Genomic DNA, 25,623 nt, shown 5'->3' on the forward strand with positions numbered 1-25,623 from the left:
GCATTAGTAAGATGCAAATTATATTTTTTTTTTATTTAACAACAATTGGCATACATTGAAGTAACACATATAAAATTTATACTACCCAACAATGAGATGCACATGCAACCATCAGCAGTATCTGTTTGTAGTAAATAAGCAAACAGCTGTTCTATGACAGCAACAACAAATGTTTATGTCTCTTATCAAATACTTCCAATATATCAATATAAAAATTTGCAGAAAGAAATGTAGCAAACTGTGATTCCTTGGCTTTCACTGATAGAATTTCTAATAGCACCAATATACAATAGAGAGCAGAGAAATACAAGAAATACAGCACTCACTCACTCTCTCACTCTCTCTCTCTCAACATTTTGAAAGACCGGTAGCATATTTGACAAGCAGTGGCTTTTTTCATAAAAGCAAATTTTCTTTCCCATTATGACCACATACTTCAAGCCACTCACAGTTAAAGAAAATGCAGACTGGAAGATTTTGCTACAAAACTATTGCAAAGTCATAATTCAAACAATAGCCACACACACATATGATAAATTATAGCACAATGAAATCACACGCAGCAGATTCGAGGCGTAGAGATTCATGCTTGCTTTATGAATCTTTTACCACATGGTGTGCTTCATAAATATGCTTATGACACCTTACATTGTAGAGGATCGTTTTAATCTCAAAGTGTGTCCGGACCAACTTATTTAGAGAGTGCACTCTGTGCTTGGCTTACTCTCTCAAGCTTTTCAAAATGTTTTCTTGCATTGCGAATATTTATCAGTGTAGCCTCAGAAGCTGAAAAAACAGAAAATGAAATAAGTTTCTAGAAAAAATGTTGCTGTTTCTTACAAGCTATCAACTACAGTGTAATATTAGTGTAAAAATTATCAAACAACAATAAGGAACATTTTATATTTCAAAGTATTATTTCCATTAAATACTGAAATGACCTTGTCCAAAACATACTGTCTATCAAAGTGCAATGGATGGTCTAAATATTTGCAATTAACTATGCTGAGAAAAAGGACTAAATAGAGGATCCTAAAAAAACTAGATTAAGTGTGATTAGGACTCGTGCTGTTTTTATCAATTGAGGTATGGAAACCTAGAAGCAGAAGAAATATAAATTCCAGTTGATTTTAAATGAGAAACAATGATAAAGGCTTTTTCACAATGAGGAATTGTTGAAACAATTAGCTTGCATCGCAGAATGCATAAATCTGGTGCAGTGTTTCAAGATACAGTCTGTTTACATTCATTAACTTACATCATTAACTTGATTAAGAATTAAACTTTACTTGATGGTGGGGAAAACTCCTATGTGCCCCTCTAAAATATTGATGTAAATATTTCCAAAATATTTCTGCACGCGTAAAATAACAATTTTTCTTTTTTGTTTACAGGCAAAATCAAAACTACAGTATGGAAACTATGAAAAAGACTGCTCTTGACTGAGTACAATCACATGTACATGTTTTTTATAGTGAAAAGTGTACAATCATTGTGTATGAACAATGTTGAGTTTTCTTGCTGTGATTAATGCATGTAGATCATGCTAAGAATGAATAATTACTGTATCAGTATTCCTATTTTTTGTACAAGTAATGTGTCATCAATCTGTACAGATTTGTATACAATTTTTCACTGATAATTATATTTAAGAATGCTGTGTAAATGAATGTTTATTTTATGAAACTGTAATATATTAGATGAAGAATGTAAATAATGTTCATTTGTAAATAATGTGAGAGAGAACATTCCATAATATTTATTTGTAAAAAGTTATGAGATCGACATACCTGAAATATAATTTTGTATTTTTTAAAGCAGTATCAGTTATTTATTCCTTTACAGCACCCATAAACAAACTAACAACAATAGGTACAACACACTGGATATACTTACGTATTGCTGGATCTGACATAATAACCATTACATAGGTATTAGATGTAAAAACATCAATAAAAGCTGCAAAATTGCTGTTTCTTACTTCCATGCTCTGGAACTGTGCTGCTAACTTGCTGTTGATAATAACAAAAGTTAGTACTGGAATTGTCACATTACATCCACAGGTATTCACAATAAATTGTCGCACTCAGGAAAGACAGTGCACTTACTTACAATAAACTTACCTACAGCTAAGTTTGAATTGCTTAATAATGTTAGATACTTTTTCAAATCTGTGAACATCCCTATGAGGCCTACGCTGGCAATGAGAAATAACCAAAAATGTTGCTCTTTCAAACAGAAGAACCTCATCAGCATCTATTATATTTGCAAACAGATTCAAACTTTGTTCAAGTTCTTTCACATTTGGTATCAACATGTACACAATAGAAGACCATGCCTACAACAAAAAAACATTACTAATGTGGGTGTCAAAAATGAATACAAACATTTACAGAGACAAAATACTGAAGCCAGACTTACAAATTAATTTGAATAAAGCCTTTAATCTGTAGCTTGTAGAACTTTAAAATAATTCCTTCAGCAGAAGAAAGAGAAAGATATTGTGATATCAACATATGCAAGAATGAAATGTGAATCATTTCAAACACTGGATTAGAAGACAGGCAGTGAGTGAAAAAGAAGTTAGAAATAACAACTAACTAAAAATCAAAAGTCAGGATACTAATAATGTAATGGCATATATTGATAGGCACAACATGAGAGACACATTCTAAATAAACCATAGCATATGTGCTCTAGTCAGAATACTGCAAAAGCCTACAAAATCAAATACAAAGCATTAATGAACATGTTATGGAATATAACTAAGATATGGGTTCGTATTTCACCACTCTGGTTATTTGTATTCCTCCTTCCCACACTAGCATTACAAAAAGCTGGGGAATGGCTCTTAACGTGTTGTCCATTATGTCTAAATTTACATGGGGCTTCACACCCTAACCCTCTCAGTTACACAGTATTTCTTCCCTCCCTTTTAGTGTCAATTTTTCTATATTAAACTTCATTGTTATTATTTCCCCAGTTACATCATGTATCCTCCTTCCCTGTCCCCATCTTTTCCACACTTTTTTTGCCTTTCTATACCTAATGCGTAAGTGGTTCTTTCAAGTTTAACTACTATCTTCGACCTACTAATTCCTGGCAAATCATTATTGGTACTCTTACAAAAAACTAAACACACGATCGGCCCCCTGAGGACTGTGTTATAATGCTACTGCAGTTGTTGTTGTTGTTGCTATTGTCTTCAGTCCAAAGACTGGTTTGATGCAGCTCTCAATGCTACTCTTATCCTGTGCAAGCATCTTCATCTCCTAATAACTACTGCAATCTCCATCTTTCTGAATCTGTTTATTGTTTTCATCTCTCGATGTCCCTCTTAAGGTTCCCCCCCCCCCCCCCTTTCCATCCAATATGTAATTGGTGATCCCTTGTTTTCTTTTAATCAAGTTATGCCACAAGTTCCTTGTCTCCCCAAGTCTATTCAGTACCTCCTCATTACTTACATGCTACCCATCCAACTTTCAGCATTCTTCTGTAGCACTACATTTCAAAGGCCTCTATTCTCTTCTTATCATAACTGTTTATCATCCATGTTTCACTTCCATACATGGCTACACTCCAGACAAACACCTTCAGAAACGTCTTTCTAACACTTAACTCTATAATTCGATGTTAACAAATTTCACTTCTTCAGAAATGCTTTTGTGCCATAACCAGCCTACATTTTATATCCTCTTTACTTCAACCATCATCAGTTATTTTGCTGCCCAAATAGTAAAATTCATCTACTACTTTTAGTGTCTCATTTCCTAATCTTCTTCCTTCAGCATCATCCGATATGACTATTTCCATCTGATTTGACTAGTACCATTATCCTTGTTTTGCTTTTGTTGATGCTCATGTTGTACCCTGCTTTCAAGACGTTATCCATTCCGTTCAACTGCTCTTCCAAGTTCTTTGTTCTCTCTGACAGAATTACAATGTTATCAGCAAACCTCTAAGGTTTTATTTCTTCTCACTGAACTTTAATTCACACTCCAAATTTTTCTTTGGTTCCCTTTATTGCTTGCTCAAAGTACAAACTGAATAACATGATTTGTTGGCTGTAGTAAGGAGAGCCATGGGGCTGTACATCATTCTCTTGGCTTGTCAGCTTGTCTTGTGAGCCTTGGTGCCACTACTCATTCGAGGAGCTCCTCTATTGGTATCAGGAGGCTGAATACAACCTGTTCTTTGCACCAAAAATATCCATGGAAGTACTGGGAACTGTACATAGGTTTTCCAAATGGTAGTCAGCTGCACTGCTCAGCTACGAGGTGGACATTATTGATACTATGTATGCTAAATATTGAATGTTAGCTCAAAAGTATCCTATGACCTCGATATCAATTCAGACTTGAAATGAAATGTGTTAATAATTTTCAAACCAGTATCTTCTAGTCCCATTTACGTAAGATACCATGGAGAATATAATGGGCATAATCTTTAGTGAGCCAGTGTTAGAGGAGGTACAGCCTCTCATGAGTTGCTTCAAATACCCAGCATGGCTTACTAGATGCCACTGCAGTGTAGTGAATGAAGCTCTTTGCAATATAATACTTTGGTACATGTTACTTGACCCTGTTCATTATTTGGTTGGCTTGCTTAGTGACTTTCCCAGCTCCACACAGTAACTGTAGTAAGTAATACAGTGTCACAAGTGGTGGAACCTCATTGTAGTTTCTGACTCCACTTCCCAGTTTGGGGTGAATTTGTCAGCCTTGTTTACTTATTAGCCTTTCTTTCTACTTCCCCATTTCCCTTTCTGTTCCAAAAACAACTAATTTTGAGTTATATTACAATAACTGAAATTTCAGGAAGGAAAAAATAAACAAAAATAAGGAAAGGCACTAACCTTTCTGTATGTGGTTGAGGCACGATACACAGAAATAAAGTATCATCACAAATATTTCATCAGCTTTTGAGCTACCACTGTTTTCCCAGTTTCAGTAAACAGCATCATGTGCATACTACAATACAGACATTCAAATGCACAACCACAATGATACTGGCTTGTGTGAGGTTGCTCAGGCAGTTAGGCGCCGGGGAAGACGGAAGGTGTATGGATACTATGAGGAAGATAAGAAGTATGGGACAAGGAAAGCATGATAAGGGTATGGAAGGCATGATAGTGGGACAGCTGGTATGCCTGAAAAAGTTGACAATCACAAAACAAATAAGAGTGGAGGGGGGAGGGGGGTGGCGAAGTGTAACGGAGGGGAGACTTAGAGGTAGAGAGGTGTGGGGGCAAGGTGAGTACAAGGATTGGGCAAAGCAGATGTGGTGTACAAAATGACAGAAGAGCAAAGAGTGAGAGTACATGTACAGGGGTTTTAAGGGGACTGGCAGAGGTTTAGGCCAGGAAGATTCACAGAGTGGAGGATACACTGGAGGTATAGTTCCCATCTATGTAGCTCAGATGAACTGGTGCTGGTTCTAGGAGGAAGAGGATCCAAATGACACATGTACTAGAGAATCAATTTGAAAGCATTGGTGGTGCTACACTCAGCACAACGGCAACTTCATGATCTCATTTGTGGTTAAAGTTTGGAGATTTTGGAGTTTTTGGAGATAGACAGCTGATTTGCAATAATCCCAACACAGAATGTTGCACAGTGATTGCAGTGCAGCTGGTATATAACACAGCTCCTTTCACATGCAATCCTGTTTTTTATAGAGTAGGAAATGCCCGTGACTGAATAGCAGTAGGAAATTACGATCTTGCACAACTGTATTGTCCGCAAAGGAATGTACCATGTGGCGAATAAGCAGAGTTGGCTTAGGGATGGGTTAGAATATTGCGCTAATTGAGCATGTCAACGGTGTTTTGGTGTTACGGAAAGAGATGGCGGGGAACATCTCTTTCTGAACTAAATACACAAGATATTACCCATCTGCAAAGGACCTGGAAAGGTTACTAGCACATTTGGGTAACACCTGCTTCTCATTGCACATGCACTGCTTGCATGTTGAAGGCTGTAGGAGAAGGACTGCTTAATATGGAGTGAGTGACTGTTGTCAGAATGAAGGTACTGTTTTCCGTCTGTCTTGAATATAAACTTTTTAAAGGGAGGTGTTTGTATGTGTGAGAGAAACATCCATGGAGACAGCTTATTTGGTTAAAAAGAGCTAGGGGAACTGATTTGCGAGTGCATATTGAGGTTCTGAAAGTAAGGGCAAAGGCTATCCCTGCTATGTACCCAGACCACAAAGATGATGTCAGCAAGTCTAAACCAAACAAAGGATTCCAGGTGTTTGTGTGTTGGAAGGATTCTTGTAATTGGCCCACAACCTAATTAGCATAGGATGGTATCATGGCAAGAGAAGGTAGAAAAAAATCTGGTTTTGAGCTGACTGAACAACATTTTTGGTTATAGATTTAGCATTTGATGCAAAATAATTATTTGTGAGAACAGGACTGGCCAAAAGGATTAGAAAGGACGTAGTGGGTTTGGTTTTTAAGGAGAATTGTAGGTAGTGTTCCATGAAAGCATGATGAGTTTGAACTTCTGCTAAAAAAGAAAGAGGTAACATGAATATTGGTAAAGTTTGCATGTTATTGTGTGTTTTTATCTGCCAACCACCAGTGAAACAAGCAAGTAGTTGCCCTTTCTTGTTTTGTTTACTATTTATAAGTTGCAACTGCTAGAGATTCAGCAATGTTCTTAATCTCTTACTGTCAGTTCTGCTTGAGTTATTGCCATTTGGTACCTAGTAGTAACTATTTAATTAAATAATTGCAAAGTTGATTTGTATTTAAAAGTTCTCAACCTTATTCCACAGCACTTCCAACAACCAATGATTTGAAAAATTTACCTTGGAGCAAGTGCGAAGGAATACACTGGAAAACATATTTTTGTTTACACTCGCCTTAACACATTTTTACATTGCTATGATATCAATTCTAGATTCTGTCTCTGTTCTGTCAAAACATTACTTGATGCACCAAGATTTCCTTTGTCTTACTTCACAAAAGTTGTATATTGAGGACAAAATAAAATAAAATTCTGTATCATGTTTGTAGATTTTAAGAACTGCTAGTACATATGGGTAGGTACCCAAGATATTCCTCTCTACAGAAATGGAAATTATAGCTGAGATCTAGCATTCAAAACTTAATACATAGGTTTGCTTTGATACCCATTAGTGAATTTTGTAACATGAAAGTCCAAGCAATTACCCCCATCTGTCATGGGAGAATCTTCCACACTTGTCTCAACTCTTGTTTACTAATAACAACTAAAAGGAGGTGATGACTTCACATGTTGTGGCAATACCTTTTATAATTAAGAGCCTGGACACCATTCAGTGCACCAAATAATACTGCAACAGAACAAAGTCAAAATTGACTAATTATGCTGGAGCAATGACAATAGATTTCTGAACAAGCATAAATAAATATGCTGGCCAAAATGTTTAACATAAGTAAAATTGGAGAAAACATAACCACTAAAGCTGATTAACACAGTAACAACAATATAAAAGGAAAATTATGTCACTGAAAGTTACCCTATACAATGTTTCATCCCAGATAGATGTGCGAAAGCAGGTGCATTCAAGTGGCTTCGATAATTTTTTCAAATCCTCTTCTCGTTCCCGGAAGATCTGTAGCATTCCGATATAAAAAAGTGGTTCATAATTAAAAAAATAATCTGAAAACTAACTTAACATTTCACAGTCATATACTTACAGATTACCATATACATAACTTATAAGAAGCCGCACACATCAAAACTATATTTAAAAATTAGTTGACAAACAAAGAAAGCCACAGACTTATATACCATATCTCTCTGATCCTCTTGAACTAAGTCCATTTTATGCAACAGGCAAAAAATTTTTGCCTCAGGGGAATTCTGCAGAATGGCCTCAAGACAGCTTTGATAATAATGCATATCTTTGTCAAGTTCTCTGCTTTCAACATCAAAGACATATATTAGGACTTCAACATTTCGGAATATGTTGTCACGCTGGCTAGCAAAATAGTTTTCCATAAAAGCTTCCTGCCTAAAAACAAAGGGGCAAATGCAGCGATTTCATACTGGTGTTACCAGATAACATTAAAGGTTAGAGCAGTAACTTACCCACCACAGTCCCACAAGTTGAGAACAAGATTTCCAAGGAAGCGTACATGTGAATGCTCAACATCAACTGTCATAAAAAAAGTCATTATTAAAAAATAAAGTATTTGGTACTGCTACTGGCACAATATGCGATATCAACATCGGAAAAAACACTATTACTTACTTGTAGCACCCAATCGTCGAGTATCTCGAGCAATGTAATTTGCAAATATTATGGATCGCATTGAGGTCTTTCCTGACCCACTTTTACCCATAAGCAAAACCTGAAACAACACAATGTTAATGATAAATGTGTGTGTTTAAAAGGCACAAATCACATTAACAAATAATATAGTTAACAATGAAGAAAAAGTATTTCAAAACCTTGTAACAACTGGGTGTTAAAGTAAGATTCCTACTTTTGGCAACTGAGTAATCCATATACTTCTTACAGACTCACTCAAAAGCTTCAGCTTCAGTCCAGTATCTATCAGTATTTTCAACACTGCCTAAACAAACCCTCACTGTAATGTGGGACTAAAAGTTCTGTAAATAAGGATGTAGGAGAAAGTTGACAAGTTGAAGCTTTGAGAAACTTTATGAGAAATGTGTAGATTGCTCGAACTGTCAAGGACAATGGATATGAAAGGCAGATGTCTGTACCGCATTTCCACAGTTTTAGCTTTCCTTTAATGATCAGTATCGTGTGAACTCTGCTAGACAGTAAATTACTTCATCTACGGCATTATTTTATTCTGACAATCAATAGTTCAATTCAGGGCAACCACCTTCAACTATGGTTTAAATGTAGACTGAATGACATATTCATGATCTCTACAAGTACTCTGTCTCCCAATGTTGATAATGTTTTGACAGCACAATAACATCTGCTGCTGTAAAGCAATGACTGCCTACCCAGTGTCAAAAAAGGAATTATGTTCAGCATACTGACAAAGTAATTTACTGTCATCAGTTGTTCGCTGAACTTCTGCTGTTCAGGAAACACAGATTTTTATTTCATTATAGTTACTACAGATCACAGCATAAGCATTTAAACATTACAAATTTCAGTATATTGCTATCTTCATTAAGTTAAATAACGGACAGTTTTACCCATACAATAAAAATGTTATTTATTCATGATTCTGCAATAGCAACCCACCAGTTACAACTAACACAAGAATTTGGAGGAGCGGGCAGTACACACTTCATTAATTTTTTTTTTTTTTTTTTGTGATGGAGGGGAACTGCAGGCAGCATGCTCTTTCCAAAGTTTGACAGTGAGGTTTCCACATCTTTTTGTAACAATCTCCCTCTGTAACTACATCATGGGATTTGAAAATAACCTTTCTTTGGGTACCAAACACTGTGAAAGGCTTTAGTTACTGGTCACAGAGGTGGGGGGTTAATCAAAAACATATTATTCATTTTGTGTGGTTCTTGTCTAGCCCTTAACAGATTTTTGGGAGGACAGTATGGCATAATTCACGGCAACAAAGAGGTGGATATGACAACCAAAAAGCCTACTGTGGTGCAATCACCTTTCTATTATAATAAAACAATGGAAAACCCAGGTTGGAATGTAACAATATTGAGAAGGAAAGTTGCCGCTCACCATACAGCGTAGATGGTGAGTCACGACAGGCACAACAAAAAGATTCACACAATTATAGCTTTCAGCCATTAAGGCCTTTGTCAACAAAAACAAAAACAACAACACACACACACACACACACACACACACACACACACACACACACACACACACAGGTGCACAAATGCAACTCTCACACACGTCTGCAGTCTCAGGCAACTAAAACCACAGCGTGAGCAGCATCACCAGTGCATGATGGGATTGGCTACTGGATGGGGGTAAGGAGGAGGCTGGGGCAGTGTGGGGGAGAGATAGTATGGCGGGGGTGGCAGACAGTGAAGTGCTGCAGTTTAGACAGAGGGCAGGAGAGAAGGTGGGGAGGGGGGGAGTAGCAGAAAGGGAGAAATAAAAAGGAAATTAAAAAACTGGGTGCGGCGGTGAAATGACGGCTGTGTAGTGCTGGAATGCGAACATGGAGGGGGCTGGATGGATAAGGACAGCGACCTTCATGAGTCGCTGTTTTCTCACTCTTCAGTTGTCCAATGTCGACACTCCTTACACCAAGTGAGGAGTCATCTGGCATTTACTGGTTTGATGTGTGTCTTATGAGCAGCTGCTTGATCACGAAATCCAAGTTTCCTTAACTCCTGCCTAACTGTCATAGTACTTGCAGTGGATCCTGAAGCAGTTTGGAATTCCTGAATGATTGTCTGGATAGATGTCTGCCTATTACACATTACGATCCTCTTCAACTGCTGGCGGTCTCTGTCAGTCAAGAGACGAGGTCGGCCTGTACACTTTGTGCTGTACGTGTCCCTTCATGTTTCCACTTCACTATCATGTGGGAAACATTGGATCTAGGGATATTTAGGAATGTGGAAATCTCGCATACAGGCGTATGACTCAAGTGACACCAATCACCTGACAACGTTCGAAGTCCGTGAGTTCCGCGCAGCACGCTATTCTGCTCTCTCATGATGTCTAATGACTACTGAGGTCGCCGATATGGAGTACCTGGCAGTAGGTGGCAGCACAATGCACCTAATACGAAAAACGTGTATTTTTGGGGATATCTGGATACTTTTGATCATAGTGTATTTTTTTGTCCTTTATTCACTTAATAATAGTATGGATGAAGTGTTATACAGTGCCCTCAGAGAGCAATTCTGAAAGGAACCTGTAAAAAAGTTTTCCTTCTCACTCAATGAAATTTGTGAAAGGCTGGTTGGTTGATTGACTGGAGTGAGGGGGTGGAAGAGGGGACCAAACAGTGAGGTCATCGGTCCCACGATCCGAGGCGGCATAAGCTACGGAAGAAACAACATCAACAGCACAGTAAATTCGAAGGGAAAGGAAACTGGCCAAAAAAAGACACAAAAGAACTTCAAGGTGGCAGGGAAAGTAAAGATGAGGAGAGGGAGGGGGGAGGGAGAAAGAGAGCAGGGGGCACCCTAGAGGTGCTACATGTGATGGGACATTGGCACTGCCGCCAACCCACCCTGATCCCCAAACCATACCATGACCACGACACAATGAGGACAACACCATAGGAAGAAGACAGAAGAACTAACTATCATAAAAGAAAAGATCAAATAAAGGGGAAGAGGGGGAGAATACCTGGCTGGCATGGAGGCAAGAGGGAAGGCTTCCCAAACAAACACCAACATTAACCAAGAGACTCCAGCTCTGGGAGGAAATCCAGGAACTTAAATTTGGGAGGATGTAACCATGAGAGGGTCGTTTCCTAACACTTGTGACACGGAGAGTGGGAGGGCATATTTAGTTCAAAGGGTCAAAAGGTGGGAGCAGTCCAGCAAAATATGGATCACCATGGGTTGGGTTGTTTGGGGGAGAAGACCAGACAGCGAGGTCATCGGTCTCATCGGATTTAGGGAAGGACTGGGAAGGAAGTCAGTCATGCCCTTTCAAAGGAACCATCCCAGCATTTGCCTGGAGCGATTTAGGGAAATCACAGAAACCTAAATCAGGATGGCCGGACGTGGGATTGAACCGTCGTCCTTCCGAGTGTACGTCCAATGTGCTAGCCACTGCGCCACCTCACACAGTTGGATCGCCATGAGGAAGGCCCATAGCTACAAAAGGAGGGGCGGGAGCTCATTACAGAGTGAAAACCTTGAGTCAACCCGGTATGGTTGACTCAAAGATGGCAGAAGATGTTATAACAACACCACGTGGCAGGAGTCCTCTTAATTACATGAAGTTCATTAGAAAGGTGGGGTGGCCCAACCAAGATTTGGCCCATGAGTAAGCGAAAAGAAATTTGACACGAAACAGCAAATCTATCCTCTAAGGGCTCATGGAGAGGAAGGGGTAGGTGGCTGGCCAATCCTATGCCAGACAAACGGCAAGCTCATTTGGATACCCATGTGGCTGGGAACCCAGAGGAACACAACCAAACGAGCAGAATGGTCAAGATTGCTGAGAAGGTCATGGGTGGCAGACACCAAGCGTTGGCGGAAAAACCACCAGAAGGCCACTCATCAAGTCCACACATACAAAAACTCGGGTGAAGAAGACAGTTTAATAAAGCAAAGGATCTGGTAAACTGCCATCTGTTCCACAGTAAACGCCCCACAAGTTGCAGGTGAGAGATGGTGTTCTGTGCCAACAGAAGATTTGAAGGCATATCCCATAGGCAGATTTAGAGCCGTTGGTGTAAGAAAAAGCAGCATCCTGAAACTCCCATACAAGCAGGCAGAACAAGCAATAGAACAGCACTGGAACCTTTTGGAACTAGAAACAGAATCATCTGAATCCATGGCCAAGGGACTAAACAAGGGGTGTGTTTGGGAGAGAACCCAACTGGTAAACATACCAAAGGATGGGCAGTGGGTTGGTGACGTCCCAGAGCCACAAATAGAATTGGAGGGCTTAGCAGGAAAAGAGCAGAAAGAAATAGCACAGGAAACCAGGAGATGTGACTGCTGAACAGAAAGGGGGAGGGATCCTAGCATCAACCAGAAGACTATCAACTGGGCTGGTGCAAAAGGCACTGGTGGCCAAATAGATATCAAGATGGTGAACTGGGTCCAAGAAGAGCAGTATTAAAGGGGCAGCTGAGCCATAAAGTGGACGTCAAACGACTGCTGCTCCAAAGCATGTGGGCAAGGAAGCAAAGGACACTGGGTTTATGGAAACAGCCAATCTTCAGAAGCCAGATATGGGGCAACCAAGTAAGCTTGTTGTCAAAAAGAAGACCCCCGAAGAAATGGAACTGGGGGACTGCAGACAGGCATTGGTCGTCGAAGTAGAGTTCCATACCAGGATGGATTGTAGTAAAGTGACAGAAATGCACCACCATGATTTAAGGGATGCTGGATGGCATCCTGGAGCTGTCACACTGCAGAGGCCACTGATTGGGAACTAGCTCCAATACAGAAATCATCCACATACAGAGCAGTGGTGACCACTGGTCTGACACAGGCCATGAGTCCATTAATAGTGAACAGGAAACGAGAGAGACTCCACACGGAAGCCTGGGGAATGCCATTCTCCTCGGTCTGCAGAGAACTGAGAACCCTGAATGACTGGTGGGACAGGAACTGGTGAATAAAAGACCACACCCATGGAGTGTAAGTAAGATGTGATGGTGCCAAGTTGTGTTGCAGGCCTTACGAAGATCAAAGAAAATGTGACAAGATGGCGGTGCTGAGAAAAGGGCTGCTGAACTGCAGTTTCCAACTGAAGCAGATGTTGAATCATAGAGCATCCCTCCTAAAAGCCACACTTGTAGTGAGACAGAAAGTCCTGAGATTCAAGGACACAACAGAGTCAACAAGTCACCATCCATTCTAATAACTTGCAGGGGATGCTGGTCAAACTGATCAGCTGGTAACTATCAAGGGACGACGGGTCTTTACTGGGATTATGGGCAAGTATCACAATACTGTCCTCTATTGACAGAGGGAAACAGTTGGAGCCCAATACGATTAAACATACAGAGGAGATCTTATCACTGTGGAGGATTCAGGTATTTACACAATTGGTTATGGATAGAATCAGAGCCAGGGGCTGAATTGTGGTAAGAGGAAAGGGCCACTAGAAGTTACTATTCAATAAAAGGTTCACAGCAGGATTCCACTCAACAAGCAGTAAAATATAAGTGGGAAGCTTTGGCTCCCTGTTGCTGGAGGAGGAAGGCAGCCAGATACGTACGAGGCCGATGATGACACCATCGCAAAGTGTGTTGCCAAGTGTTCCACGAGTACCGATGGATTTGTACAAAGGCCACCCAGCAGGGAAGGGAACCACTGTTAAGAAGGCATAGGTGATGGCTGAAAGGAACTAGTCTATGAGAAGCCGACAATGCAACACAGTACTGCCCCACAAGAAATGATAGGCATTAAAATCCTCAAGGGGGAGAAAGAAGCAGAATCCGAGAGGACCTGGACAGCAACCACTACCAATGAAGGAGGATCCATGAACTAACAATGTCCATATGACCCAACTTGCAAGACACCTGAAGCCCTCAAGGGGTAGATCTGGTTCTGACAGACAGCACAGAACCCACGAAGGGTCAGTGAGTGAGAATCAGTAAAATGAGATTCCTGTGGAATGACAAGCTGCAGAGTAAAAGGAAGTAAGGGAATGCAACTCCCAAAGGCGACATCTGTTAAAATACCATCGAATAAGCACAGAATGGGGATCCAAATGAGAGCTAATGGGCTCAAATTGGTCATGCTACTGGATCACCATCCATCACAAACAAGGGAGGGGTGACATCCATAAACAAGAGGTCAGACTCAGGTGGCAAAGGAGAGTCGATACCTCCAGGGGCACCAGAGGGGCATTGTCCCAGGGACTTATGTTTCTTCTCCTTCTTCTGTAGGTCAAGGAGTGCAGGGCCTAGAGAGACCGGAAGAGGTAGGGGTGGAGATAGGGGTGACAACACTTCCCATTAGTATCATCCATTAACAGTTTATTCCTGTGGCATGAATTCATGATGAACTAATCCTTCAAAGACACAATAGTGTCAGCATGGCTTTGACATTTGACCTGATCTGATGAGCTTTTTGTGGTCTTGGAGAACCTTTCCCATCTCATTGTGAAGACTAGACCTTGGTCTCAACATCATAACCATAGATCCACGTCTCATAACCAGTTATGATTCTCTTAAGAAACAACTCATTTGCATTTGCGTGATCCAAAAGTTCTTCACAGATTGCGAGAGGATGGTCTTTCTGGTATTGATTCATAAGGTGTGGGATGAACTTGGGACAAAAAGATGCATTTCAAGATGCTGTGTCACGATTTCATTACATGATCCAACTGAAACGTTACATTCTTCTGCAATCTCTCAGTCAGTCAGTCTTTGATTGGCATGCACAATTTCATTGACGGTCCTGACATGAGTGTCATCAGTAGACATCAAAAGGTGTCCTGACAGAGGGTCATCTTTAACTTCCATCCGGCCATTTTTAAACTGTATGTACCATTCCTAACACCAAGTACAGCTTAAGTATCCATCACTGTAGGCTTTGGTGCGTGTCTGTAAATGTTTTCTTGAGTTTCAAGCAAAATTTAATGTAGATGTGTTTCTCCTCTAACTCTGCCATTTCGAAATTCGCAAACTGTGCAATAGAACATTCTACTCTATACAGCACTGAACAATAACTAACAAACATACAAAAATGAAATTTCCTGAAGTTGCACATTAAACACAGGTGTGTCCAGGGATGCCAACCACATTTCACTCCAACGCACCACTGGGGCGAAATTATAAATGTTCTGGAATTTTTTGAACAGACCTTGTACAGTTCTGCATTAAGAGAATATCACTGACTGAAAAGCCCTAGGAGAGGCCTGATATCCAAAAATGGTTTAAAGATGATAGTGAAACACGGCTGAGCTTTGTGTGTCACTTGGAAGAGGAAGGCACCCTATCCCGGTAAAACTTATTGACGAGGTTGCTGTTCCTGTAACTGACAATGCAGCATGTGCTCTGGGTAGAGCTAGTGCTTGTGGAGTGTCACAAGAATCATCCACCCCAAGGACAATAGCACAAAACGTTTCATGGTCTATTTTACACTGGTACACACAGCAGTTCCAGATGGTGCAGCAACTGAAAGCAGCAATGTTCTGAATTTGCTCTTTGGTTTCTGGCATGGGTCGAAGATGATGACATGGGGCCAGGCAATACTCTATGGACAGATGAGGCATATCTTACATTACAGGGTGCAGTAAATACACAGAACTGCTAATCTGGGATAGTGTTAAACCATGTGTTGTGCACAAAGTGCCATTGCACTCGCTGTGTATTACTGTGGTGTGGATTGAAACGCACCTTTATTCTAGATCTGTTCTTGTTTGAGGAGAATACTCCCAGAGGACCTGTTGGTTGTACCATGATGTCTGCATGTTATTTGTTATTGAGACCTCCTTGTACTAGATGTGCTTCCTGCTATGGAAGTGTGCAACTGTTTGTTTTCATACAAGATGGATCAACACCCCGCGTCACTTGCCCAGTGAAATATCTGCTTAATGTAACCTGTTTGCAAGTATGTCCACAAACTTGTGAAGCTACATGTTTAATTAGGAATTGGTATCTATTTATCATGTGCTATGTTTAACACTTTGACAACCAGTCACTTAAAGCAATATCTGACCACAAAAACCGGCCATTTGTGCCGTTATTTAAAGCATTACTGGCACATGTGTATCTGATATATCTTCAAGAGTAGCACATGCCAGAAAAGAACCAAGCCGCAAGATTTATTTTTCATGTCTACTTCAGCTCTTTGATAGATCAAAAATATTAAAATAATGAAGACAGAAAGTATAATTAGTCCTTAAAAAGAGCGAAGTGAGTTATTGAGCAATATCTTCCCCTTGAGCATCGAAATTTTTTGCTTTGACATTTTTGTAGCAAACAGTAATACCTAACAAGTACATCCACAAAATTACATCAAAGCAATCACTTATCGGCTCAGCCACTGTGACAGCAGCTGGTACATATGTTAATGTCTCTTTCAACAGATGACAGCACCTGTCAAGTGACAGGTAGCAAAATGTCTCCATTGTTCTCATATGAAATGAGACCAGTTTTTGACCGATACATGGCTTGTGCGTAATGAACATTGCAGCCAGAGTTGTACTCAAGTGTGGTCTTTTGAATACAGGTGTGTCGCTCGAGCTACGCTCGGTCTCTGTCTCCAGGTGTTAATATTCTCATTCAGGGTAGGGACCCTGCCATTTCAAACTACTCAAGTAGAAGAATATGACATATTTGTGCCAAACGGTATCCCTAAACCACTTTCCCTCTAGCATCCTAGAAGTTTACAACTTAATCTTTTCTTTTGTGGTAAATCTTACTGGGGGGGGGGGGGGGGGGGGGAATTCTTTTAAAATATATCATCATACATTCTTGAAAAAACTGCTGTTCAGATGAAACCTCTTTGTAATAATTCATTTAAATGCTATTTACAGAAATGGTAGTATACAGTAGTTTGTCAAGCAAAATTTTTATGAAATTCTCTCACACATGGACATGCTTCAAGAAGAGGTGATTTCAGGGGTTAACATCCTGTCAATAATGAGCTCATTGAATATGGGGCACGAGACTGAAAACGAATAGCTAGAAAATCAGTTGTGCTCTCTTCGGAGGAAGAATCCTGGCACTGCGTGTAAGTAATTTGGGGAAACTGCAAAAAACTAAAATCTGGTTGTTCAGATGGAGATTTCAACACTACTTCTCCTGAATGCTAGTCCAGTGACGCAATCAGTTCTCCACTGCTGTCAGTTATAGACTACTTCAGAATTAGTTAGTCAGTGATAGTCTGAATGGAACTTTGCGAAATGAATGGTTAGTAATTTGAATCTTAATAATGTGTACATAGAAAAATTAATAAACCTGTAACATCCTCAACTATGTAATCACAACAGCAAAAACATGGATTGGAAGACAAAAATCTAATAAGGCAATGATTCTCTGCATCATTATTACACAGAAGCAATAAAAGTTGTGGTAACTGAAATGGATTTATCTCACACTAGTTGTGAGAGAGATGAAAAGGTGAAAACATTAACTAGCAAATCCAACAAATTCTTTTTAACAGTAGCAGAATGTGTAACACAGACTAAAATTAAACAAAGAAGTCAGAGATTTAACTGGATCACTATTGTATACATTTATTTAAGATATCAAGGCCACCAGTAGTAAAAATTACAAAAATCACTAGCTCACACTGACATGTTGCTTAGATTAGATTCAGTTTTCATTCCATAGACCCAAAAATAAGATGATTCTCGTGGGTGTGGAACATGTCAGAAAGTATAACATAAAAAAACATAAAACATTTGAATATAATACTTACTACCCTGATCATTTTTCAGGGGACTGTCGAAATAGATGAATATATTACAATAAACTGGAACTGCTAATATTTACAGAATTGGTACAATGTCAGAATAAAACACTGTAATGCACTTTTAATAAATTTATCATACACAAAATACATAGCCTGACCTTGACTGTTGTGCTGTCAAAAGTGGAATCTAACAGAATTTTTACTTAAGCTGGTCTAACAGTACCTGTTAAAATATTAATCTATAGAGTGGAAGGAGTTGCCTATCAAAAGTCTTCCAAACTCTGTGTAAACTGTGCTTTGTCTGAAACCAAGTTTTTGATGGTTGCTGGTAATTTATAGAAAACGTATGTTCCTGAATATTGGAGCCCTTTTTGGAACAAGGTAAGTGATTTTAGGTCTGTATGTAGATTGTTCTTATTCCTATTATTGATAATCTGCATTGAGAAATTGGTTGGAGTAGAGATATATTACTTGCAACAAACATGTATGTATAACCATCAGAGTACTGAAACCCTTAAAATTATCAGTAGATCTTTCTTTCAGTAGAAAAATGTAAGGGCCCTGAAATTACAGCTATCTGGTCTCACACTAAGCAGTTACATGGTCCACACCTTTCTAGAACTCCAAAAGAACATCATTCTTTAGTTTAAATTTGAATAGCATCCAGAGCAATTATTCAAACATGTTCTAACCCTGTTTTTATTCTTATTTTATTTTCCAAATTGATTGTGTTACTACACGAAACTTGTATCCCATATAAAAGCTAATTTTAATGTAGAAAACAGTGATGCAGCTGGTGACTTGTATGTATTGTATGGCTGCACTCACTTTGTGTGGCCCCTCTTGCAGCAAAGGCCTTTCTCTTTCTCTTGAACCCCTAAAGTGCTCCGCTCAGATATTCACATTAAGACTGATTTATTAAGAAATAAGAACTTTTAAAATTTAACTACTCTTAATTGACTTTGGTATGGAGAAATAGAAAGCCTTAAAGCTCAATTTATTCTAATGCCTTTACAAGTGCTGAGTTTTATCGTACAACACAATGTTGTGGTGAACAATGAATACCTAGGAGATTGTCTGGTAAATATAAAGTGGGATTAGTTAACAATGCAATACTGAAAAGATCAGATGTTTATGTCGTCATCAATATGCCAGAGATACACGCCTTACAGAAAGGCCAATGGTTAATGTCACTAACAAAACATAAATATTAGCAAAATAAAACACAATCTACTTCTGAGATCTCCACAGGATGGATGGACTTTGTGCTGGGCATGTTTTTGTTATTTATGCTATCAAACATACAAAAAACTAACACGTAACCACAGAGAGAAAAGAGGAGTTATGGTGGTTTTGATCACGGCCAGAAATGTAACTATGGCATGCACAATGATATTTAGAAAAAGATTGTTCTATTGCATTCATTGGTTCCAGTAACACGCAACCACATTGTCACCTTCCAAGCTAAACTAGGCCCAAGGCTACAGCTTAGATGTGTCAGATTCAGTGGTGTTTTCGTATATATTATAACTGAAGTCATCATCGAGATGGCAGACGTAAACGAGTTGTTGAAATCCAACATCCACACATACACGCCATAACAAGAATTACAGTAATTCTCATAAAATCATATCTGTTGGGTTCACCAACTCACAGTCAAATTGTAATCTTTTAATCTAACCTAGACCATGTACTATGCTAAAGATCACTATGTCAATTCAACTTCACATTCATTGGTTTTATCAACTCGCAATAAAACTATCCCCTTAAAAGCTAATCTAGACCTCGGGTCACACTACTGATCCATCTGCACCCCCCCCCCCCTTCCTCCCCAGCTTGTATTCCAAAATATTATACCGATGCAAAACTAATATTCCCAATATTGTGTTTGTGCACATGAGATATGTTACATTCATCATATGTCACACATCTAAACTGATGTCTGGTATCAGTAGTTCAAATGACCCAATAAAAAAAGGTTAGACAGAAATGTCCGATTCCACCAGTCTGCTTTGACCAATGACGTCACCAATATGGCGGAAACGACCATTCACAACTCCCATATCACGACTATGACGCCATTACGTAAACATGATAACAAACACAATAATAGATCGAAAAACCATCAAATACATATTCCTCCAAAAATATAATGAAACTAACGAGGAAAATTGGGGGTTTTTGGGTGGGGACAAACTAAAAATAAACCCATGCCACTAAACGAGATGACAAAAACGATAAAACAAAACAACCACAACCTTCCCAAAATCAACTAAAAACAATATCCACTGGAATCAGACACTTCCCTTGACCTATATTGGTCAACAGAAACTACCGATACCAAATCATGAAACCCAAAACTAAAAAAAAGTCCACAATCACCACAACCTCAAAAAGCACAACAAACCAACAAAATTGGAATCTAACACTTCCCCTGACCTGTTAACCTTACAACATCTCCACATATAGCCGTCCCTGGTCCAAGACGCCGGAACTTTAGTAACCCTCATTTCTTCACGACACACTGAACACTTCACGACTTCACAGGCCGAACAGCTGAAGTAATTTTATTAGAGACAACGCACTGTCCGCCATCATGGCCGACAGCCGAAAACTGTTTACCTTGTCAGTCATATCCATACCTATCAAAGACATAAACAAAGCAATTTCCCAAAGTTCACACAAGACAAACAGAAAAAAACTACACTAATGCCGACATAACAAAACAAAAATCGTTAACTCACTGAAAAATATTCCGCTGAAAGCACAATCACCACCAATACCACATAAGTGCAATGCTACCACGCAAATGAACCCTATACGCCACATAACATGCTACCCATAAACACATCACCAGAGATAACCACCGAACACAACAATACGCCACTTATAAACACGCCACACACACAAACTAAAGCAAAAACATCACCTAACATACACCACATAAACAGCCCACAAGAGAGCATCACCGATCACATCAAAACGACACCTACAAACACGCCACTCTCACAAACTAAACTTCGCACCGTTGTGACGTCACACACCAGAACAGCCTTACGTCACAGGTCAAAGCCGACAGGTGGAATCGGACGCTTCGGTTACAACACAATCTGAAACATCATTCCTCTCAACAGACTGCTACATCCACTGCGCTTACATAGGTGTAGAAACAATAAGATCAAAGCCTCCACCACAAGAAATAAACAACATGTTACAAACAAAACGTATGATTGACATCTACAGTCAAAATACACAAATAAAGTTCACTGGTGTTACTGACAGAACGTATAACATCACACTTCAAGGAATATACTACAGTTGATTCATGTTGTTTATGAGACCACATAACACTTCAGCACCACAGCTTATTCTGATGGTGGTAGTTGTTTAATAGTTGTTTTTATAATCTTCAACACACACACACACACACACACACACACACTTGCTTCCATTATCAAACTGACAATGCCTTGCTGTATCCTATCAAAATATACCTTCTTTCAATTCATTTGTTATTCAATCTACCCAGTTAATCTTCAGCATTTTTTTGTAGCAAACCCATTTCAGAAACTCATTTATTCTCTTATCTAGCCTTCAGGAAAGACATTGTGACACTTAAATTGATATTCTATGATAACAAATTCATCTTTTTCAGAAATGCTTTTCTTGCTATTGCCAATAAGCATTTTATATCCCTTATACTTCAGCCCTCATCAGTTATTCTGCCGTCCATTTAACGAACTCATCTACTGTTTTTAATGTCTCATTTTCTTACCCAACTCCTGCAACATTTGCCTGCTGTAATTTGACTACATTCCGTTAACCTTGTTTCCTTCTGTTGATGTTCATATTACAACTTCTTTTCAAGACATCATCCACTGTAACACAGGCTTTCATGGCTGGTATTTGCACCATTGGAGATTTTTGTTTTATGCTCTTTAGGCTATATTTCACTGCCTAACGGTTTGTCTCTCAGTGCTAGAGACAAAACATTAGGCAGATAAATATGCCTTGGACCACAGCCCAAAGCCTATAAATAAAAATCAGCAGTAACCCATTCTATTCAACTGACTTAAAACGTCATTTGCCGTCTCTTGTAGAATTACTATGTCATCAGCAAACATCAAAATGTTTATTTCCTGTCCCCAACTTTTAATTCAATTTCTAAAATTCTTCTGGGTCTCCTTCACTGCTTGCAAAATAAATCAGAGGTTCTGGAGCTCACATCACCTCACTATAATCATAAAATCAGATTAGTATTTCATCCAAGGAAAGTCGAAATGGGTGTACCCCAAGATAGTGTGGTAGGTCCCCTCTTGTTCCTTATTTACATAAATGATATACGCACCTGTGAACTGTAGCCAAGCTCATGCTGTTTGCAGATGACACTAGTATAATACAGAGTAATATTAAGGTATCTCTGTCTTCAACAACTGATGAAGCCCTCAAGTCCTTGCAATCAAAGTTAAATGTCTACAGATTCATCTTTAATGTGAAGAAAATTTGGCAAGGTGAATCAAAACTAAGACAATTGGCAGTGATCAGAATTGAGTTGGAAAGGGTATGATGCACAAAAATTTTAGGAATGTATCTTGATCAAGACAAACTGGAAAGACCAAGCAACTAATGTCTCCCACGGACTTAGTTCATCATGTTTTGCTCTGAGAATTATTTCTTACATTTGTTCCTTAGATGATGCTAGAATGGCTCATTTTAGTTACTTCTAGTCCCTAGCAGCGTATGAAATAATTTTCTGTGATAAAATAGTTGACTCAATGAAATTTTTTCATTACAATAAAAGGCTATTTGAAGCTCTGCTAAGGCTCACTGCAAGCACCTATTTAATAAGCTTTATTTGCTTGCTGTGCCATCCTTGTTCATATTCAGATGTGTGTTGATAAGAAGTAAACTTGGTGATCCACAAACCAACTCCAATAACCACAGTTTTAATATTCACAACTATGGGAGTCTCCACACCAAACAATAATACTCACAACTATGGTAGTATCCACACAGAGCATGTTTATGTTATACATTCTGACATGTTCCTCACCCATGAGAATCAACTCTGGTCTATGGAACGAAAGCTGAATCTAATCAAATCTAAACAACTTGTACTCAAATACACATCAGCCATTATAGTATTATTCTTTATAATGCACAACCACCCCACATAAAGAAGTTGGAGAAGGGAATGGCTATTAGGGCACAGTTAAAATCATTTCTTAAATTTTTGCAATGTGAGTGAGTTTGTTAGCTTACAGGAACACCAGGCCCTCATTTAACATAGAGGTCTTCTGATTCTGCTAACTGATGTACCCTATACGATCTGTCTTTGCAAAAGAATGTTCTGCTATTAGTTTTCTGTTTGCCCTGTTTCAGATGCAGTGCTAAATGTTTAAGAAAGTGCTGTACTAGGTGTGATGGCTTTAATGCTGGCATGTTTAGTGTGTGCAGCAGTGTTATATAGTGTGTTCATGTGTTTTATTTTTTCAGAGGTATTTTATATGAAAAGTTGCATGTTTTAATTATATCATTCACTTGAAGCTTCTTGTGTATGTTGTACTTTTCAGCAGTGTTGTGTGATATGTTAATGTATTTTCACTTTCTCAGGATTTTTTTTTTTTCATCGAAATTTCATAAGCCTATTATATCCCACAGTTTACCCATCTCTGCATCCTGACTTGTGTTCGCAACGGTTTCCCCAATTTTCTAAGGAGATTGACTAGGCCATAGCTGACTTGCTGCCCTATCTTTTTCATATAGCCTACGATCATATTATTTCTGAATGTATCTAGCATGTCCAATACTGTTGTACTGAATGGTCTATGGATGAATAAATAAATAAATAAATATGGACCTGTAGTTACGAAAAACATCATCTCATTACCTATGCTGTCCATTCTTCTTGTCAACTGGAGCAGATTCTTGTCCAGCACTTGTAATAGTTGGACTAAATAGGCTATACCAACTCATGTTAGAGCTCAACGACTTTTGATGAAATGATGATGTGTTTGTCAGGCCATAAATGCATAGAACAGAATAAATATCTTTTTGGTTTCTATATCGTATTTTAGTATGTAAGGTGTGCTGATGAATTTATCTTCTATGTGCTCAGACATGCAGGTTACATTGGATAGTGACAGTCTGTGACATATTAATGTATTTCTTGGTATGGCCCATATTTTATGCATATTGGATTCCAAATAGTGGTTTACATCCACCATTTGATGATGTCAAAACAGGTGGGTGGTATCAACAAGCACAAAGTTTCCTACATTGTCAAATGGTGGTCTCATCAGTATTCAGTGTGTTTATGGTCCCACTCCATTTATATGATGAACAGAATTATGAGTTTCAGACAGTGAACAGCTATTTAATGTTTTCAGTTTCATATCATTGCACACAATGGGCATTCCAAGTCTAGAATACAGGCAGAGAATTGTTTGTCGCTAACAATAGCTCAAGACACTGTAGCAAACTTCTGTTTACCACTGTCATCAGCTGGATCCGACTCCAAAAACAGCCAGGTATCTTGGAACCTTCGTTCAGAAACATAAATAACATATCGCTAACTGCGACACAAACTTATTGTCTTCCTTTCCCAAACAGTTCAACAACGGTGCTGCTGAAGGAAGGAAGCAGAATCAATCAACAGTTACAACATCTTGGTAAGCAGGGCGAAGTTGAAGATCTATTTCCTGTCATTTCCCATACACGGAGATTCCAACAGTCATTCATTACCGACCGACTTCAGTTTACTCATAGTTAACAACTAGGAAACTACTAAGTATGCATCGAATACACAGACATGGGCATTTCAGCAAATATACTACATTTTTTACTTGAAGTTGATTTTCGGGCTCTACATGTATATGAAGTCATCTCCCATTTCTTAATTAAGTACGTACGTAAGGTAGTGTTCAAGGATGTCGCAGGTTGCTGTAAGTGTTCTCTTAAGATTATCAGCACATAATAATACTTGAACTATATGTCAACAAGAGAGTTGGGGAGATACAAATATGTAAGCGTAATATGTAATTTAAATAGATGCGATAATCATCCTTAATTTAACACATTGTTTTCAGAAAAACAGACTACAGAAATGTATTTTCTGTAAAACATTACCGTACCACATTTGTTATGAAAATCTACAATTACCTTCTTCTTCATGATGGCTGGCGTAAATTTCGACGTTGTGCAAAAGCTTTCTGCCCGCAGGCCCACGAATTAGCAGAGACTGGTCTTCTTAAACGTCAAGCACAACCTGTGATTATTTACACCATTACTCAAACACTCCCGGCTGTCTCAGAGATAACATTAAACACAAACATAGTCATATCAATGGCAACGAGATTAGGTAAGCACGTGACAACGAGATAGCACAGTCCACAGTCTAACGTAACAGTCGCGACACTTCGCCTCGATTTTGTTGCCTACCACCGCGTCTGCAGCGCCCCAAGCGGCTAGTAAGTGAATTCGGCGCGATCGTGGAAGCGAATAGTGGTTGTTTATTTTGATTTCTACAATGGTTTTTACAAGCGGGAGCGTTATTAGCGCAATAAATTGGAGCAACAATGACTCAGCAATTAGATATTTCAAAGAAATTTTCAGCAGTTGGTCTGGAATGAGGTGTACA

The 25,623-nt window shown here is 39.0% G+C and overlaps 2 protein-coding genes across 4 annotated transcripts in view; one reads left to right on the forward strand and one right to left on the reverse strand.

Moving 5' to 3' along the window:
• The window catches only part of LOC126161944 (phospholipid-transporting ATPase IF-like), a 633,423-nt gene extending 631,536 nt beyond the window's left edge, over positions 1-1,887 (forward strand). For all 3 annotated transcript variants that reach the window (XM_049918123.1, XM_049918124.1, XM_049918122.1), the window contains one exon: positions 1,395-1,887. The gene's annotated coding sequence lies outside the window, so the exon portion shown is untranslated. The remainder of the gene's footprint in view (positions 1-1,394) is intronic.
• Positions 22-25,394, reverse strand: LOC126161945 (ras-related GTP-binding protein A). The gene is made up of 8 exons (XM_049918125.1): positions 25,146-25,394; positions 8,248-8,347; positions 8,085-8,151; positions 7,785-8,007; positions 7,510-7,605; positions 2,124-2,338; positions 1,897-2,012; positions 22-786 (listed from the first exon to the last, which is right to left on the reverse strand). Exons 1-8 carry the CDS (start codon positions 25,155-25,157, stop codon positions 692-694), a joined length of 924 nt encoding a protein of 307 aa, XP_049774082.1. The 5' UTR covers positions 25,158-25,394; the 3' UTR covers positions 22-691.
• Between the last annotated feature and the right edge of the window lie 229 nt (positions 25,395-25,623).

This window comes from Schistocerca cancellata, chromosome 2 (assembly GCF_023864275.1).
Source record: "Schistocerca cancellata isolate TAMUIC-IGC-003103 chromosome 2, iqSchCanc2.1, whole genome shotgun sequence".
In the NCBI taxonomy this organism is placed as follows: domain Eukaryota; kingdom Metazoa; phylum Arthropoda; class Insecta; order Orthoptera; family Acrididae; genus Schistocerca; species Schistocerca cancellata.